Raw genomic sequence first — 18,680 nt, forward strand, 5'->3', positions numbered from 1 at the left:
AAAAGAGCAGCGCTAACAAATAACTAGCGCACCTGTGTACTGCATCTGTGCGTATCTGTTTTTAAAGTTTAGCGTTGACGTCACGCGCGTCTTTTCCGCGGGTCGGTCGTCATGGAAACGCGACATGAGTTAGCGTTGACGCCGTTTAACCGCCGTTAACGTGCCAAGCCACTACTTCTGATGCTTTTCATGACGTAAACTGCACCTTTAAACGATCAGATATGAAGTATTTCTTGCTCAGGTCGTGACCCCAGAAAATGTGGTAAAACTGTGTCCTAATGAAACATAAAACCCTCTCTGACGTTTGGTGTAATTTACGACAGCGAAACAGTGAACGCGATCCTTTTAAGTCCTCACATGATGAATGAGCGTTGATCACCTGAATGCAGTGATTGACAGCGATGTGCTTCCTCCTCCGTGTCCCCGGCGTCGCCGCCGCCGCCGCCGTCGTCGTCGCGGTCGTCTGTCGCTGGCAGAGTTCACGCCGCGCTGAGCCAGAGAAATGAGAGCTGGCTGCCGTCGTTTTTGGCTGTGGGTGAAGAAGAAGAAGAAGCAGCAGCAGCAGCAGCAGCAGCAGCGTGTGTGATGATGATGAATGTGCGGCACAAAGACGGGTAATTTACCTGTCGGGGTTATCGCACACGACGCCGTAATGAGTTTTCCTGAGGCCTGAGGAGCCGCGGCTACACATGCTCTGATTTATGGGAGATTATCTCTCCAGGTGGATTTGTCTCTGTGTGAGGATGAAAAAAAAAATAAAAAAAAAGAGCTTTTTTTTCTCCGTTTGTGGAGAAAAACTCTGCAGGAAACGTGTCGCGGCTCTTTAGGCCTCAGTGTTTCCTCATGCTGCAGGAAATTAGAGAAGAAGAAGAAGAAGAAGACGGAGGAGGAAGAGGAGTTTATCATCAGAGTATATGTGTGTGTGTGTATATACAGATATATATGCATAAGTATTTTTATATATGTATATATGTACATAAAATTATATATTTGTACATATATACACGTATATCTACATATATACATATTTTTATGTGTATATATGTACATAAAAATGTATATATTTGTACATATATACACGTATATCTACATATATACATATTTTTATATATGTATATATCTACATATATACATATGTTTATGTGTATATATGTAGATAAAAATGTATATATTTGTACATATTAAAACTATATCTACATATATACATATATGTATATATGTAAATATATACATATATAAAAATATGTATATGTACCTATACACATATAATAATAATAAAAATGCATTATATTTAAGGCGCCTTTAAAGACACTCAAGGTCATATATATGTACATATACTGTACATATTTTTACATGTATACACGTATATCTACATATATACATATTTTTATATATGTATAAATGTGTATATATGTACATAAAAATTTATATATTTGTTCATATATGCACCTATATCTACATATATACATATTTGTATATATGTAGATATTTATGTACATAAATACATATTTTTACATATGTATATATATATACCTGTATATGTGTATATGTACGTATGTGTATGTGTACGTGTATGTGTACGACGTACGTGTATGTGTACATAAATGTACGTATGTGTGTGTATATGTATGTATATGTGCATATGTACGTACGTATATGTGTATATATGTGTATACATGTATACGTATCTATATATGTACATATACACAGCATACGTATATATGAACGTACGTATGTTTATATATACATATACAGTATATGTGTATGTTACTATACATTTATGTGTGTATACAGATATACGTATATGTATATATATATATATGTATATATATATACACAGTACATACATGGTTTCACTGGTTAGTGTAAAATGACCGTGAGGTTTTTTCTTGGTGCGACAGATTCTCTCTCCTCTAAAACACATCACTGTGTGTGTTTTAGTGTGTGTGTGTGTGTTTTAGTGTGTGTGTGTGTGTGTGTGTGTGTGTGTGTGTGTGTGGGTGGTGGTCAGGTCTGTTTTGTGCTGACATGTTGTTGTTTCAGTGTTAGAGGCTGAGACTCAGTTTTTCTATTTTCCTCTCGACAGCTGAAACATTGCTGCTGTCGCCTTCTCCCTCTCACTCCCTTCATCCTCCTTTCTCTCTCACTTTCTCTTTGTTCTGCAGAACAGACCTGCTCCTGCTCCTCCTCCTCCTCCTCCTCCTCCTCCTCCTCCTCCTCCTCCTCCTCAGTGAAGAATCTCATCTCGTCTCCATTTTGTCTTCTCTTATCTCTGAGCTTCCTCGCGCTCGTGCTGTTTCTCCATAAAAACCTTTTTACCACCTGAAATTCCGTCTTCTGAAGTGTGTGTGTGTGTGTGTGTGTGTGTGTGTGTGTGTGTGTGAGGTGCTGACTGTGCTGTGAGCGCCCCCTGCTGCTCAAACACAGAAGCTCACTCTCAGTTGCTTAACCAATCTACGTCACACGATCGCGTCTTTATCTTCACTTTTGTAAACACACTCACTCTCCCACACCAAAGCCCATAGAGTAAACCAGTGATTTTAACATCAAAGTGACCACACGAGGCAGCAGAGGAACAGCAGCTCCTGTGTCCCCGTGAGCTAAAATCACTGGTTTTCTCTATGGGCTTTGGTGTGGGAGAGTGAGCGGCTCTAAAAACCCTGACTTTGTCGTCATAGTAACGGTTGCTAACGGTTGCTAACGGTTGCTAACGGTTGTCGGGTGTCCGTCCTCAGACTCTCTGTGTGTCCAGAGGTTTGATCCGGCCCTGGGTCTCATCACGCCCATCAACCCCATGATGGCGGGAATCAGCCTGGTCCCGCCCCCTCCGGTCCCGGTCCCGCCCCCTCCGGTCCCCCCCGACGTGCCGGTCGTCAAGGAGATCATTCACTGCACGAGCTGCACACTGTTCCCCCAGAACCCCAGTGAGTGACACACACACACACACACACACACACATTATATACAGTTACCTGGTGTTACTGTTGCCTAGCAACAACGTTCAAATGACCTTTACTGTTGTTATTTTTATTCAAAAACAACAAAGGTCACATGACTGAAACAGTGAAGCCTAAGATCATAATCTCTGTTTATTTTCTATCTATTTGACTATTTTATTGATGGTAATATTTTATATTTTTCTATGTGGAAGATTTATAAATGTTTATTATTGATCACTTTTATTTTTGACTGTGTTTGAAACACTGTACATTTGTATCGTGTCGTATGGTTTCTTATCACATCGTATTGGTCTTGTATCATATTGTTTCGTATCGTATCGTAACTTAGCGTAACGTAACAAAACGGAACGTAAACATTTGTATCATATGGTTTCTTATCGTATCGTATGTTTTCGCATCACATCGTATTGGTCTCGTATCATATTGTTTCGTATCATTACGTAGTATCGTATGGTATCGGTTTCGTATCATATCGTATTGTATGGTCTCATATCGTATCGGTTTCATATCATATTGTATCGGTATCGTATCGCATTGTATTGTATCGGTATCGTATTTGTATCGTTTGGTTTCGTATCGGTTTCGTATCATTGTATCGGTTTCGTATTGTATCGTTTGGTTTCGTATCGGTTTCGTATCATTGTATCGGTTTCGTATTGTATCGTTTGGTTTCGTATCGGTTTCGTACCATATTGTATTGGTATCGTATCGCATTGTATTGTATGGGTTTCGTATAGTATGGTTTCGTATTGTATCGGTATCGTATCGGTTTCGTATCATATTGTATCGGTATTGCATCGTATTGCATGGTTCCGTATCATATCGTATGGCATGCTATCATATCGCTATCATATCGAATTGTATCGCATGGTTTTGTATCATATCGTATGGTATGCTATCGTATCGGTTTCGTATCGTAACGTATTGTAACGTAACGTAACATAACGTACACTTCCTGTTCCTGTCAGTGACACAATGATTAAATCACAAAAGTGAATTAGAAAGACCGTTTCGTCTCGTAAAGAAACACTTAACGTTAATAAATGAGTGAATTACAGCCTCTTTAATCCATTTACTTCGTTAATGTCTGTGTGATGAGAACCAGGAGTGACGTGAAGATCTGTTTTGCTGTGAACTCTCAGGTCTGCCTCCCCCGTCGACTCGTGAGCGCCCCCCCGGCTGCAGGACGGTGTTTGTCGGTGGTTTGCCGGAGAACGGCAGCGAGGAGATCGTCAGAGAGGTGTTTGATCCGTGTGGAGAGATCACGGCCATACGCAAGAGCAAGAAGAACTTCTGTCACATCCGCTTCAGTGAAGAGTTCATGGTGGACAAGGCCATTTACCTGTCAGGTGAGCACATGACCACGCCCACCACATGACCACGCCCACCACATGACCACACCCACCACGTCGTAACGTATCGTATCGTTTCGTATCGTATCGTATCGTTTCGTAACGTATCGTATCGTTTCGTATCGTATCGTATCGTTTCGTAACGTATCGTATCGTTTCGTATCGTATGGTTTCGTATCGTATCATTTCGTAACGTATCGTATGGTTTCGTAACGTATCGTACGGTTTCGTAACGTATAGTATGGTTTCGTATCGTATCATTTCGTAACGTATCGTATGGTTTCGTAACGTATCATTTCGTAACGTATCGTATGGTTTCGTAACGTATCGTACGGTTTCGTAACGTATAGTATGGTTTCGTATCGTATCATTTCGTAACGTATCGTATGGTTTCGTATCGTATCATTTCGTAACGTATCGTATGGTTTCGTAACGTATCGTATGGTTTCGTAACGTATCGTACGGTTTCGTAACGTATCGTATGGTTTCGTAACGTATCGTATGGTTTTGTAACGTATCGTACGGTTTCGTATCGTATGGTTTCGTAACGTATCGTACGGTTTCGTAACGTATCGTACGGTTTCGTATCGTATCATTTCGTAACGTATCGTATGGTTTCGTAACGTATCGTATGGTTTCGTAACGTAGCGTATGGTTACGTTACGTATCGTATGGTTTCGTAACGTATCGTGTGGTTTTGTAACGTATCGTTTGGTTTCGTAACGTATATTATGGTTTCGTAACGTATCGTATGGTTTTGTAACGTATCGTACGGTTTCGTATCGTATGGTTTCGGAACGTATCGTATGGTTTCGGAACGTATCGTATCGTTTCGTATCGTATCGTATGGTTTTGTAACGTATAGTAACGTTTTGTTCCGTAACGTATCGTACGGTTTCGTTACCTATCGTACGGTTACGCAACGTATCGTAAGGTTACGCAACGTATCGTACGGTTTCGTAACGTATCGTACGGTTACGTAACGTATCGTACGGTTACGCAACGTATCGTACGGTTTCGGAACGTATCGTATGGTTTCGGAACGTATCGTATCGTTTCGTATCGTATCGTATGGTTTCATAACGTATCGTATGGTTTCGTATCGCATCGCATCGTATCGTATCTTAATGGTTTCGTATGATAACTTAGTAACTTATCGTATCGTATACTTAGCTTAGCATTAGCCGTCACTCAGGTGAGCAGCTGCTGTCGTCTCACATCGGTCACTTTCCCGATCACCTGATATTCTCCGACCAATGTAACGAGGTGGGCGTGTCTCCAGGCTATCGCATGCGTATCGGCTCCAGCACGGACAAAAAGGACTCGGGGAGGATCCACGTGGACTTCGCTCAGGCCAGAGACGACCTCTACGAGTGGGAGTGTAAACAGCGGCTGCTGGCGAGGGAGGAGCGCCACCGCCGCCAGGTCCACGAGGACCAGCAGAGGGCGCCGTCGCCTCCTCCCATCGTTCACTACTCCGAGCACGAGGCCGGGCTGTTAGCGGACAATCTGAAAGGTGAGGACGTGTGTGTGTGTGTGTGTGTGTGTGTGTGTGTGTGTGTGTGTGTGTGTGTGTGTGTGTGTGTGTGTGTGTGTGCGACACCTGAGCTCAGTCATCGACGTCCTCGTTTGTGTGGACAAACACAAACAGCTGTTGATGATGTAACAGCTGTGTAAAACCAGCCAACGCTCACTTTCATCCTGTTGTTGTTTGTGTTCGACAGCAGCTCGTCGTTGTCGTCGTCGTCGTCGTCGTCGTCGTCGTCGTGGCAACGACAGATGTTTCGCATTTGTGAGACGATTCATCCGGAAATTTAGCGTCTTCACACAATGCTATCGTTTTACTGCAATGTGAGAGCTGTGCTAAAACGCTAACTATCTTCAAAGCTAATTCTATTACACTATCTCAGTACTGTTTTATAAGATGTTTACAATAATGTAAACAAATCAAAACAGATTTTTAGTTAGCGTAGCAACATTAAATAATGCTAACTATCTTCAAAGCTAATGCTTTTACACTAGCTCAGTACTTTTTTATGAGATATAAATTAAACAATTCAAAACAGAGTTTTAATTAGCACAGCAACATTAAATAATGCTAACTATCTTCAAAGCTAATTCTATTACACTGGCTCAGTACTGTTTTATAAGATATTTACAATAATGTAAATGAATCAAAAGAGAGTTTTAGTTAGCATGGCAACATTAAATAACGCTAACTATTGTCAAAGCTAATGCTATTACACGAGCGCAGTACTGTTTTATAAGATATTTAAAATTATGTAAACGAATCAAAACAGATTTTTAGTTAGCATAGCAACATTAAATAACGCTAACTATCGTCAAAGCTAATGCTTTTACACTAGCTCAGTACACTTTTATAAGATATTTACAATAATGTAAACAAATCAGAACCGATTTTTAGTTAGCATAGCAACATTAAATAATGCTAAGTTTCCGGGAAAACAAAGTTTGTTGCTTAAGCGCTACATGTTCAGATTCATGGCGCACACCAGTTTGTATTCGGAAGTTGGAATTTTCAAATCCGAAAGACACTGAATTCCAAGATGGCTGCCGTCTTATAGCACTGTTAAATGTTTGTGGCTAACCCACGCGTGTTTGCTTTGCTAACAATGGCTAATAATGGCTAACAGTGGTTAGCCCGAGATTGATTGCATCCATGACTTCTCCACTGAAACACAGCATCATAGCATGCTATTTAGCTTAGCATAAGAGCACAGTTGTCACAGTCATGTTTGTGTGTGTGTGTGCGTGTGACACAAACACACACACACGTGTTTCCTCTGAATAACCTTTCACAATTCATTCTTCACCTCCCAACAGCAGAGGAATAAACCTCTATTATGGGCCGTGTGCTCAGCGGCGCCTCATTGTGTCGGCTCTAATGTGACTCTAATCTGCTGCTGCGGAAAGAAAGAGCTTTTATCGCGGCGCAGGCAAAGTGTCTTCTTACAGGTTGTGTTGCGGCGGGTATTGAGCTCATTAAACGCTCCCTAATTCACTCTGCTCCGCCGTCGTCCGTGGCAACGTTCAATTGTTATTCAAATGGAGGAGAACGCGCTCGGCGGCGGCGGCGGCGGCGGCGGCGGTCCGCGGAGACTCGTGACTGAAGACGGAGGCGTCGCTCGGTTCTGGTTGGAAAGTCAAAAAATGAAAAGGGCTTTTTTTGTGGCAGAGTTCAGAGAGGCGTGAACGACAGACGCCTCTGGAGGAAAGATTTAATCCTCACGCTCTGCTCTGTTTGTTTTACCGCCAAATGTTAAAGGTCCCAGGAAACAAGTGTGTGCTTTTGCTGTCTGCAACAGCAGGCGGAGAGGGCTGTGAGCGCCCCCTGCTGCTGAGGAACAGACAGACACGAGGAGACGCTGGTTTTATCGACTTAGCAAAACACCCAGTTGCATGAAATCTACGTCTACGTCTAGTTTATAAACCACTCACTCTCCCACACCAAACCCCACAGAGAAAACCGGTGATTTTAGCTCACGTGGACACAGGAGCTGCTGGTCCTCTGCTGCCTCGTGTGGTCACTTTGTGCCACTGATGTTAATCTAACTGAAGATTTTCAATAGCCAAAGTGACAAAATAAGACATTGTAAGTTAATGATGGAGGCAGCAGTGGATCAACAACTCCTGTGAACTCCTGTGTCACTGTTATGTTAAAATCACTGGTTTTCTCTATGGGCTTTGGTGTGGGAGAGTGAGTGGTTTACAAACTTCAGTTTTCAGTAAAAAACAAACAGATACATGTTCTTAAATGTCTTAAAAATGTTGTTTGTCAGTTGATCTCACTGTTACACAGGCTTTTCTCTGACTTCAATATCGTGATAATATCGTACTGTGAATTCAATATCGTAACATACTGTGGCTTCAATATCGTGATAATATCATACTGTGACCTCAATATCGTGATAATATCATACTGTGACTTCAATATCGTAACATCATACTGTGGCTTCAATATCGTACTGTGACTTCAATATGGTGATAATATCATACTGTGGCTTCAATATTGTGATAATATCATACTGTGGCTTCAATATTGTGATAATATCATACTGTGACTTCAATATGGTGATAATATACTGTGACTTCAATATGGTGATAATATCATACTGTGACTCCAATATCGTGATAATATCATACTGTGACTTCAATATGGTGATAATATACTGTGACTTCAATATGGTGATAATATCATACTGTGACTTCAATATCGTGATAATATCATACTGTGACTTCAATATTGTACTGTGACTTCAATATGGTGATAATATACTGTGACTTCAATATGGTGATAATATCATACTGTGACTTCAATATGGTGATAATATCATACTGTGACTTCAATATGGTGATAATATACTGTGACTTCAATATGGTGATAATATCATACTGTGACTTCAATATGGTGATAATATCATACTGTGACTCCAATATCGTGATAATATCATACTGTGACTTCAATATGGTGATAATATCGTACTGTGACTTCAATATCGTAATAATATCATACTCCTGTGTCCCTGTGATCTAAAATCACTGATATTCTCTATGGGCTTTGGTGTGGGTGAGTGAGTGGTTGAGAGCATGTTCTTAAAGATGTCGTAGATTTAACCTGAAGTGGCTAAAAATATCAACTATTTCATGAAAATTTCGGACAAATCCAGATCAAATCAAAACTGTGGTCCTAACGTTCTTCTTCTCCGTCTCCATTTTCTTCCCGTCAGACGACCACAAGTTCAGCGAGGCCACGTCGGTGCTGTTCACGTGGATCGACCGCGGCGAGGTCAACCGCAGGACGGCCAATCACTTCTACTCCATGATCCAGTCGACCAACAGCCACGTCCGGCGGCTGATGAGCGAGAAGGCGCAGCACGACGAGGAGATGGAGCGAGCGCGTGAGGCGTTCAGGAGCGCTCTGCTCACCGTCCTCGCTCAGTGTAAGAACTCAGTCGCTCACTTCAGTCCTAGTGTCGGTCTGTGAGGCCGCGGTCGCCGTGGTAACTGCGACTCGTCCAGGTAAGTAAAGCTCACCGCGAGGTTCACGAGAACAGCTCAGTCCAAGGAAAGTCCAAGACAGGCTGTACACGGGTGTGTTACACTGGTGTAATACTGCCCCCTACAGTCCAGAGTTATGTTAACCATCTGAGAACTTCATACAGTCCAGTTCTGGAAAAGGAAAAGTCCACAAATACATCGATATATAGTACTGCGACTTCAATATGGTGATAATATCGTACTGTGACTTCAATATCGTACTGTGACTTCAATATCATACTGTGACTTCAATATCGTGATAATATCGTACTGTGACTTCAATATCGTGATAATATCGTACTGTGACTTCAATATCGTGATAATATCGTACTGTGACTTCAATAGTATCACATATCACATATAATATCGTACTGTGACTTCAATATCATACTGTGACTTCAATGTCATGATAATATCATACTATGACTTCAATATCGTACTGTGACTTCAATATCGCGATAAATATCATACTATGACTTCAATATCGCTATAAATATCATACTATTACTTCAATATCGCAATAAATATCATACTGCGACTTCAATATCGTACTGTGACTTCAATATCGTGATATCATACCATGACTTCAATATCACAATAAATATCGTACTGTGACATCAATATCGTACTGTGACTTCAATATCGTGATAATATCATACTGTGACTTCAATATCGCGATAAGTGTCATACTGTGACATCAGTATCGCGATAAGTATCATACTGTGACTTCAATATCGTGATATCATACTGTGACTTCAATATCGGACTGTGACTTCAATATCGCGATAAATATCGTACTGCGACTTCAATATCGTACCGTGACTTCAATATCGTGATAATATCATACTGTGACTTCAATATCGTGATATCATACTGTGACTTCAATATCATACTGTGACATCAGTATCGCGATAAGTATCATACTGTGACTTCAATATCGTGATATCATACTGTGACTTCAATATCATACTGTGACTTCAATATCGCAATAAGTATCATACTGTGACTTCAATATCGTACCGTGACTTCAATATCGTGATAATATCATACTGTGACTTCAATATCGCAATAAGTATCATACTGTGACTTCAATATCGTACTGTGACTTCAATATCGTGATATCATACTGTGATTTCAATATCGTACTGTGACTAAAGTATCGTGATATCGTACTGTGACTTCAATATCGCGATAAATATTTTACTGTGACTTCAATATCGCGATAAATATTTTACTGTGACTTCAATATCGTACTGTGAATTAAATATTGCGATAATATCGTACTGTACTTCAATATCGTACCATGACTTCAATATCGTACCGTGACTTCAATATCGTACTGTGATTTAAGTATCGTGGTAATATCGTACTGTGACTTCAATATCGCGATAATATCGTACTGTGACTTCAATATCGTCATATCATACTGTGACTTTAATATCGCGATAATATCGTACTGTGATTTCAATATCGTGATAGTAGCGCACCGTTTGTTTTTTTTTCTTAGTTTGTTTCTTTGTTTGTTCCTTTGTTTATCTGTGTTTGTTGTTTATCTCAGATCTTTGGTACAGTTGACTGACAGATTCACAGCAGATCTCACTCACGTACAGCGAGCTGAGGTTTTAGCTTCTTTACGAGTTAAAGTGCTGACACATTATGTTAATGTGTGAACGCCATCATCCACTTTAGAGGCCGACTGTGAGCGACTCGTTTAGTCTGAGAGAGGATCTGAGGCCGGTCGCCATGACGACGCTCACCCATCTGTCTCTCTGCCATGTGCTTCATTAGCTCCTGCTCACTGTGATCAGGTCACACACACACACACATTCTTGTACTTGCTGCATACTGAGGACCAGCATTTCCACTTTATAAATCAACACAATTACAAATATCTACTTCATGAATGACATCTACAAAGAACTACTGGTTGCAGTACCATAAAATGTCTGCAGGTGGAGCCCCAGAGCAAAAAGGGCTGGAAAACTTTTTCGATTTTATTTTATTTTTTAAATTTTTGGTCCAACATTTTACAAAAACGTCATACTATACTATGTCGACCAAAATTTAAAAAAAAAATTTGACAAAAAAAATTTGGTCCAAAATTTGACAAAAACGTCATTCTATACTGTGTCGTCCAAAATTTGAAAAAAAAAATTGACCCAAAATTTGAACAAAAATGTTGACCCAAATTTAGAAACAAATTTGACCCAAATTTAGAAACAAATTTGACCCAAAATTTGAAAAAAAAAATTGAGCCAAAATTTTGGGTCCAAAATTTGACAAAAACGTCATAATCGTCCAAAATTTGGAAAAAAAATTTTTACCCAAAATTTGAAAAAAGAAATTGGTCCAAAATTTGAAAAAAAAAAATGGTCCAAAATTTGAAAAAAAAAATTTGGTCCAAAATTTGAAAAAAAAACATTTGGTCCAAAATTTGAAAAAAAAAATTGGTCCAAAATTTGAAAAAAAAATTGGTCCAAAATTGGAAAAAACACTTTTTGGTACAAGATTTGAGAAAAAGTCGTCCAAAATTAACATTTTTGACAAATTGAATATAGCATGTTATAGCAACCTAAGGAAGTGATTTCAATGAAAGCAAAGTGAGGACCGGCCAAAATGTCCTCACTCCGTAAAAATGACCTCACTTTGTTGGTTTAAAACCCTCACTGGTCCTCAGTAAGTACAAGAACACACACACACACACACACAGAATCTAGTTTACTTCCTGTACACGTGGGCGGAGCCTCCTGCAACTTCCTGCGCAAACACAAATAACAAGCTAACATGCTACAGTTTCTTTGTGTCATGACTGAAGTCATGTGACCTGTGAGTCGGCCATTACGGTGGCTCATTAGAGCGCCCCCTGTAGTCAAGAGTTGCACAGTACTGCCCCCTGCTGGTGTCTGTGGACATGTTACTACACTGTGTTTATGAATGAAATAACAAAGTAGCATTCAGTAAATGGCCTCGGTTAGCTTGCGAGTTAGCACACCTAGCTATAGCACGTCTGAAGTGTGAAAAAACATAAACAATGATTTACGTTATTGTTTATTTTCTCTTCTTTCTTCATGTGTTACTTTAATAACACTTGTTTATTTACCTTAACTTTAAACTGTTATTGCTCATTTTATTTTGGTGAAATGCTCCTTTAAAGGGATAATTCAAGCATTATGAAGTGTGGTTGTATGAAGCAATCACTGCGCTGTGAGCGCCCCCTGCTGAGCCTAAAAAAAACAACAGATTTTTGACTCAACAACAAAGGAAACGGAAGTTTGTAAACCACTCACTCTCCCACACCAAAGCCCATAGAGAAAACCAGTGATTTTAGCTCACAGGGACACAGGAGCTGCTGGTCCTCTGCTGCCTCGTGTGGTCACTTTGTGTCACTGAGTTAAGTCTAAATGAAAGAGTGAGTGGTTTACAAACTTCATCGTGGACTTAAACTGACGTAGATTTGATGAACTTTAGTCTTTCGTTCAGTCGTTAAAATCAGTGTCTGTTTCTCAGCAGCAGGGGGCGCTCACAGCACAATCAAACACACTTTAAAAACTATCACTTGAGAGTTCAGCCATCAGTAAACAGCTTTTGTCTTGACCTTCCTCCTGCTCCTCATCCTCTTCCTCCTCCTTTTCCTCCTCCTTCTGCTCTTCCTCTTCCTCCTTGTGCTCTTCTTCCTCCTCTTCCTCCTCCTCCTCTTCCTCCTCCCTCCTGCTCCTCCTCTTACTCCTCCTCCTCCTCCTCTTCCTCCTCGTGCTCTTCCTCCTCCTGCTCTTCCTCCTCCTCCTCCTCCTCTTCCTCCTCCCTCCTGCTCTTCTTCCTCCTCCTCTTCCTCTTCCTCCTCCTCCTCTTCCTCCTCTTCCTCATCTTCCTCCTCCTCCTGCTCCTCCTCTTACTCCTCCTCCTCCTCCTCTTACTCCTCCTCCTCTTCCTCCTCTTCCTCATCCTCCTCCTCTTCCTCTTCCTGCTCTTCCTCCTCCTCTTCTTCCTCTTCCTGCTCTTCCTCCTCCTCCTCTTCCTCATCTTCCTCATCTTCCTCCTCCTGCTGCTCCTCCTCCTCCTCTTACTCCTCCTCCTCCTCCTCTTCCTCCTCCTCCTTCTCTTCCTCTTCCTGCTCTTCCTCCTCCTCCTCTTCCTCTTCCTCATCTTCATCCTCCTCCTGCTCCTCCTCTTACTCCTCCTTCTCCTCTTCCTGCTCCTCCTGCTCTTCCTCCTCCTCCTCTTCCTCCTCTTCCTCATCTTCCTCCTCCTCCTGCTCCTCTTCCTCCTCTTACTCCTCTTCCTCCTCCTCCTCTTCCTCATCTTCCTCCTCCTCCTCTTCCTCATCCTCCTCCTCTTCCTCTTCCTGCTCTTCCTCCTCCTCTTCTTCCTCTTCCTCCTCTTCCTCCTCCTCCTCTTCCTCATCTTCCTCATCTTCCTCCTCCTGCTGCTCCTCCTCCTCCTCTTACTCCTCTTCCTCCTCTTCCTCCTCCTCCTCTTCCTCCTCCTCCTCCTCTTCCTCTTCCTGCTCTTCCTCCTCCTCCTCTTCCTCCTCCTCCTCTTCCTCCTCCTCCTCTTCCTCCTCCCTCCTGCTCTTTTTCCTCCTCCTCTTCCTCTTCCTCCTCCTCCTCTTCCTCCTCTTCCTCATCTTCCTCCTCCTCCTGCTCCTCTTCCTCCTCTTACTCCTCTTCCTCCTCCTCCTTTTCCTCATCTTCCTCCTCCTCCTCTTCCTCATCCTCCTCCTCTTCCTCTTCCTGCTCTTCCTCCTCCTCTTCTTCCTCTTCCTGCTCTTCCTCCTCCTCCTCTTCCTCATCTTCCTCATCTTCCTCCTCCTGCTGCTCCTCCTCCTCCTCTTACTCCTCTTCCTCCTCCTCCTCCTCCTCCTCCTCTTCCTCTTCCTGCTCTTCCTCCTCCTCCTCCTCCTCTTCCTCTTCCTCATCTTCCTCCTCCTCCTGCTCCTCCTCTTACTCCTCCTTCTCCTCTTCCTGCTCCTCCTGCTCTTCCTCTTCCTCCTCCTCCTCCTCCTCCTCCTCCTGCTCCTCCTCTTCCTCCTCCTCCTCCTCCTCCTCCTCCTCTAAAGTTGAGCAGATCACAGCTGTTTTCACCGCTGCCTCCAGACAAAAGGCGTGGGACCATTTCTCAAAAGCTCAGCGCAAGAACATAGACATGTGGAGGAAGCAGTGTGAGGTTGGTACAGCGTGTGTGTGTGTGTGTGTGTGTGTGTGTGTGTGTGTGTGTGTCTCCTCCTCCTCCTCCTCCTCTGTCAGGAGGTGACAGGTGATTGACAGGCGGTGCAGCCTGAGCTGTGACTCCTCACAGACCTGTGATGCTCCTCATGTTCAGCAAACATCACATCTGAAGAGCGAGGCGTCGTCATGGCGACGGAGACGATCCAGGGTTTAACTCTGTCATCAATTATTCACCCTGAGTCGAGTCTGGAGACCGAGGACGAGCGAGGACAAGATTCCTCGAGTTTACGCGACTGACGGGGAAAACAGAGACGGGAAACTGAAGTTTGTAAACCACTCACTCTCCCACACCAAAGCCAAATTCATTAAAATCAGTCATTGTAAGTTAGTGATGGAGGCAGCAGTGGATCAACAACTCCTGTGAACTCCTGTGTCTCTGTGATGTGATGTTTTTGGTGATGTTTTCTCTATGGGCTTTGGTGTGGGAGAGTGAGTGGTTTACAAACTTCCATGTTGTTGTGAACCTCTGGATGTCAGCAGCAGGGGGCGCTCACAGTCAACTGGTTTGTTTATTTGTTGGTTTTCCTGTCTCCGTCAGTCAAAGTCAGTCTCAGTGTCCACTCAAACATTTACAGAGGTCAGAGGTCAAAGGTCAGAGGTCAGAGGTCATGGTAAGTCTCAGGATTATTTTTTAATCAAAGAAATTCATGGTCAGTTATTAAAAACTAAAAATGTTGCCAATAAAAAGTAAGAAAGTCTGAATGAAAGCGCCTGGATCGCCCCCTGCTGGCTGCTGTACTGTACTGTCAGTCATAAGCCCCGCCCCCTCCATGATGAGACATGGACCGAACTGAAGAAGTCAGATCACTAATGTCATCGCTGTTCATGTGTTCATGTGATTCACGTGTTCATGTGATTCATGTGATTCATGTGATTCATGTGTTTATGTGTTCATTTGAGTCATATTTTCACATGTTCATGTGTTCATGTGATTCATGTGTTCACATATTCATGTGTTCATGTGACTCATATGTTCACATATTAATGTGTTCATGTGATTCATGTGATTCATGTGTTCACATATTAATGTGTTCATGTGATTCATATGTTCATGTGATTCATGTGTTCACATATTCATGTGTTCATGTGATTCATATGTTCATGTGATTCATGTGTTCACATATTCATGTGTTCATGTGACTCATATGTTCACATATTAATGTGTTCATGTGATTCATGTGATTCATGTGTTCACATATTAATGTGTTCATGTGATTCATATGTTCATGTGATTCATGTGTTCACATATTAATGTGTTCATGTGATTCATATGTTCATGTGATTCATGTGTTCACATATTAATGTGTTCATGTGATTCATGTGTTCACATATTCATGTGTTCATGTGACTCAGGAGCTGAGGAACGCTCACAGTGAGGAGATCATGGGCATCAGGAGAGAAGAGGAGATGGAAATGTCTGACGAAGACGACCTGGAGCAGAATCCCTGCAAGAGACTTCGCACTGAAGACAACGGTAACAATGACATCACTGATGAGGTCACTGATGAGGTCACTGATGAGGTCACTGATGACATCACTGATGACATCACTGACGAGGTCACTGATCACGTGTGTGTGTGTGTGTGTGTGTCAGGAGTGTGCGATCAGACGTCTCTGCGTGAGGAGAACGACTCCCTGCGTTGGCAGCTCGACTCGTACAGGAACGAGGTGGATCTTCTGAGGACGGAGCAGAGCGCCATCGGTCGCCACGACGACGAGCTAACGCTAACACACGCGCTAACGCACGGTCCAGAGGTTCAGATCCAGCTGCTGCAGCAGAACATGGTCAACATGCAGCAGGTACACGGCTCTGATCAGGCCCCGCCTCCTCCTGATGATGATGTCATCGTCTTTGTTTGTTTTGAATCAATGTTTATGTTTGTGTGTGTTTTTTGTTTTTTTAGCAACTGCTGAGTTTGCAGGAGAAGCTTCGGAGTAAAGAGGCGGAGCTGGAGCAGGCGAGGGAGGAGCATCGCCACCTGGAGGGGGAGGTGCTCGCACTCAGAGACCAGGTCAGTCCGACTGTTACTGACGTTAGCTTGTCCAGTTCCAGAATCCTGGGCTACTTCCTGTTGGCTAATGTTAGCAATACCAGTCAGTAACAACGTAGCTGATGTTTATGAAATCATTTACTGACAAACAAACACGACACAAGTGAAATTAACGTTAAAATTAGCCGTGGTTATTTGACTTGTAATACGACTTTTCGAGTTGGAAATTCCGACTTTTAACGACTAAAAAAAAAATTTCGTCCAAAGTTTGACAATTTTTTCGATAAAAAAATGTTGGTCCAAAATTTGACAAAAACGATATTCTATACTATGTCGTCCAAAATTTGAAATTTTTTTGAAAGAAAAAAATTTGGGACCAAAATTTGACAAAACGTTATTCTATACGTCATCTAAAATTTGACAATTTTGTGGGAAAAAAATTTTGTTCCAAAATTTGACAAAAACGTCATACTATACTATGTCGTCCAAAATTTGACAATTTTGTGGAGAAAAAAATTTGGGACCAAAATTTGTCAATTTTTTTGAAAAACAAAAATTTTGAAAAGAAAATTTTAGTCCAAAATTTTACAAAAACATCGTAGTATACTGTGTCGTTAAAATTAGCCGCGGTTATTTGACTCGTAATACAACTTTCCGGGTTGGAAATTCTTTTTACGACAACTGCGAAACTCCGCCTCCTCCGTGCATGAATGGGCGGGGCCATTTGTGTGGATAACAATGACAGTTGCTGCTTTGTTGTTGTTGTTGAATAAAACGTGTCGTTAGCCTCATTAGCTCGTTTGTGTCTCTGTAGCTGTTGACTGACGGTGTCGATGTTGACGGAGTAAACAGAGAACAACATGAAAAGGTAACGACACTCATGATTTCATTAATGATTGATTTAAGATCATTCATTCATTCATTCATTCGTTCATTCATTCATTCACTCATTCATTCACAGGTGAACGGCTGCGTTCCTTCACTGTTCCGCGGCAGAGACAGGAGGAGTGATGTCATCACGAGGGGTGGAGTCACCTCAGAGAAGGAGGCGCTGTTGCTGGGTAAATATGATCGACCTGCAGTACCGTGTCCATCCACCAGAGGTCACTGTGGCACTGTTCTACATGATCTTCTTCTTCTTCTTCTGCTCAGGCGTCATCTCCACTTTCCTTCACGTTCATCCTTTCGGTGCAAACCTGGAATATCTGGTGTCTTATATTCACAGACTGGACTCAAAGGTGAAGCAGGTTCTGGTTCTGGTTCTTTGTTCTGAGGCTAACACCTGTGTCCATGTTGTGTCTCAGGTGTCGGGGGCGGAGCTGGAGCGCCTCATGGTCCGTCTGCCCTCCATGTTCCGGCAGGAGTTGAGCGGCGTCGGCGCCAACCTGGAGAAACGATGGAAGTTCTGCGGCTTCGACAGCCTGGGGTCGGCGTGACACAGTCGTGTGACCTTTGACCTTTGACCTCTGTGTGTGTGTGTCATGTGACCTGCTGCTGCTGTTTGAAACCAAAGCTGTTGAAGGTCGTTTTTTTACACCTTCATTGAGGACGTTTCAAACCAAATGACAAATCAGGAGACGTTATTTTCTATCAGAAAGCTGAGGCTCCGCCCACTTGTTGCCGTGGTGACACCTGCCATAGACACAACTTCAGGATTTTACTCTGAAGAAACTCGAGACTTGTTTTTTTTTTTGAAAAGAATGATGTTTTTGTCCTGACTGAAGAAGAAAAACATGAGGACAAACATAATATTGACAATGTTACATTGTTTTGTATCAGTGAGCTTTTATCTTATTTAAATAAAGGATATCAAACGTTTGTGTGTGTGTGTGTGTGGGGGGGCGCATATGTTGGTTTTTCTTCAAAAAAAGTATTTTCCCCCACAAAAAAGTATGACTTTTTGGCATGCTATAGTATTAATTATTATTATTATTTTTTTTTTTTAATTATCAGAATTTGGACGACATACTATAGTATGTCGTTTTTGTCAAATATTGGACCAAATTTTTTTTTCAAAAAATTGTCACATTTTGGAGACATAGTAAAGTAGGACGTACTACATAGTAAAGTTTGAATTTTTTGTCAAGTTTTGGA

The 18,680-nt window shown here is 42.0% G+C and overlaps 1 protein-coding gene across 1 annotated transcript in view; it reads left to right on the plus strand.

Moving 5' to 3' along the window:
- The window catches only part of enox1 (ecto-NOX disulfide-thiol exchanger 1), a gene marked incomplete at both ends in the record, with an annotated part of 19,078 nt that extends 1,056 nt beyond the window's left edge, over positions 1-18,022 (plus strand). Inside the window, 12 exons of the mRNA XM_083906709.1 lie at positions 2,736-2,924; positions 4,103-4,309; positions 5,595-5,828; positions 9,061-9,273; positions 14,427-14,533; positions 15,949-16,069; positions 16,190-16,395; positions 16,500-16,607; positions 17,401-17,454; positions 17,548-17,647; positions 17,739-17,824; positions 17,891-18,022. Coding sequence (XP_083762835.1) covers positions 2,736-2,924; positions 4,103-4,309; positions 5,595-5,828; positions 9,061-9,273; positions 14,427-14,533; positions 15,949-16,069; positions 16,190-16,395; positions 16,500-16,607; positions 17,401-17,454; positions 17,548-17,647; positions 17,739-17,824; positions 17,891-18,022 — 1,757 coding nt within the window. The remainder of the gene's footprint in view (positions 1-2,735; positions 2,925-4,102; positions 4,310-5,594; positions 5,829-9,060; positions 9,274-14,426; positions 14,534-15,948; positions 16,070-16,189; positions 16,396-16,499; positions 16,608-17,400; positions 17,455-17,547; positions 17,648-17,738; positions 17,825-17,890) is intronic.
- Between the last annotated feature and the right edge of the window lie 658 nt (positions 18,023-18,680).

This window comes from Microchirus variegatus (assembly GCF_963457635.1).
Source record: "Microchirus variegatus genome assembly, chromosome: 20".
Taxonomy (NCBI): Eukaryota; Metazoa; Chordata; class Actinopteri; order Pleuronectiformes; family Soleidae; genus Microchirus; species Microchirus variegatus.